The sequence below is a fragment of the Acanthisitta chloris genome, unplaced genomic scaffold (assembly GCF_000695815.1).
Source record: "Acanthisitta chloris isolate BGI_N310 unplaced genomic scaffold, ASM69581v1 scaffold25283, whole genome shotgun sequence".
NCBI lineage: Eukaryota > Metazoa > Chordata > Aves > Passeriformes > Acanthisittidae > Acanthisitta > Acanthisitta chloris.
In genome coordinates this window covers 7,334-7,650 of record NW_008665747.1, presented here as the reverse complement: position 1 = coordinate 7,650, position 317 = coordinate 7,334, and the positions used below count along the sequence as shown (strand labels likewise).

The window sequence follows — 317 nt, the reverse complement described above, 5'->3', positions numbered from 1 at the left end:
GACCCGGCGAGTGGGCACTGCACCTGCGACCCCAACCACTGGGGCCAGCTCTGCCAGTTCCCCTGCCAGTGCGGCCTGCGACCCCCTGAGCGGCGCCTGCCGCTGCGAGCCAGGCTGGTGGGCACCCAACTGCAAGAAGCAATGTCAGTGCAACCTCGCCAGCTCCCGCTGCGACCCGCTCACCGGCCTCTGCCACTGCCTGCCAGGCTGGTGGGGCAGGAGGTGCAGGTTCAGGTGCTCCTGCAACCACTCGCCCTGCGCCCAGGAGACGGGCAAGTGCGAGTGCAAGGCTGGGTTTTGGGGCTCAGAGTGCCAGC

The 317-nt window shown here is 69.4% G+C and overlaps 1 protein-coding gene across 1 annotated transcript in view; it reads left to right on the top strand.

Moving 5' to 3' along the window:
• Positions 1 to 3: 3 nt before the first annotated feature.
• The window catches only part of LOC103799540 (scavenger receptor class F member 1-like), a gene marked incomplete at its 5' end in the record, with an annotated part of 3,630 nt that continues 3,316 nt past the window's right edge, over positions 4 to 317 (top strand). The window contains 2 exon segments of the mRNA XM_009071868.1: positions 4 to 74; positions 76 to 317. The exon segment at positions 76 to 317 is cut by the window's right edge and continues 2 nt beyond it. Of these exon segments, the coding sequence (XP_009070116.1) occupies positions 4 to 74; positions 76 to 317 (313 nt within the window).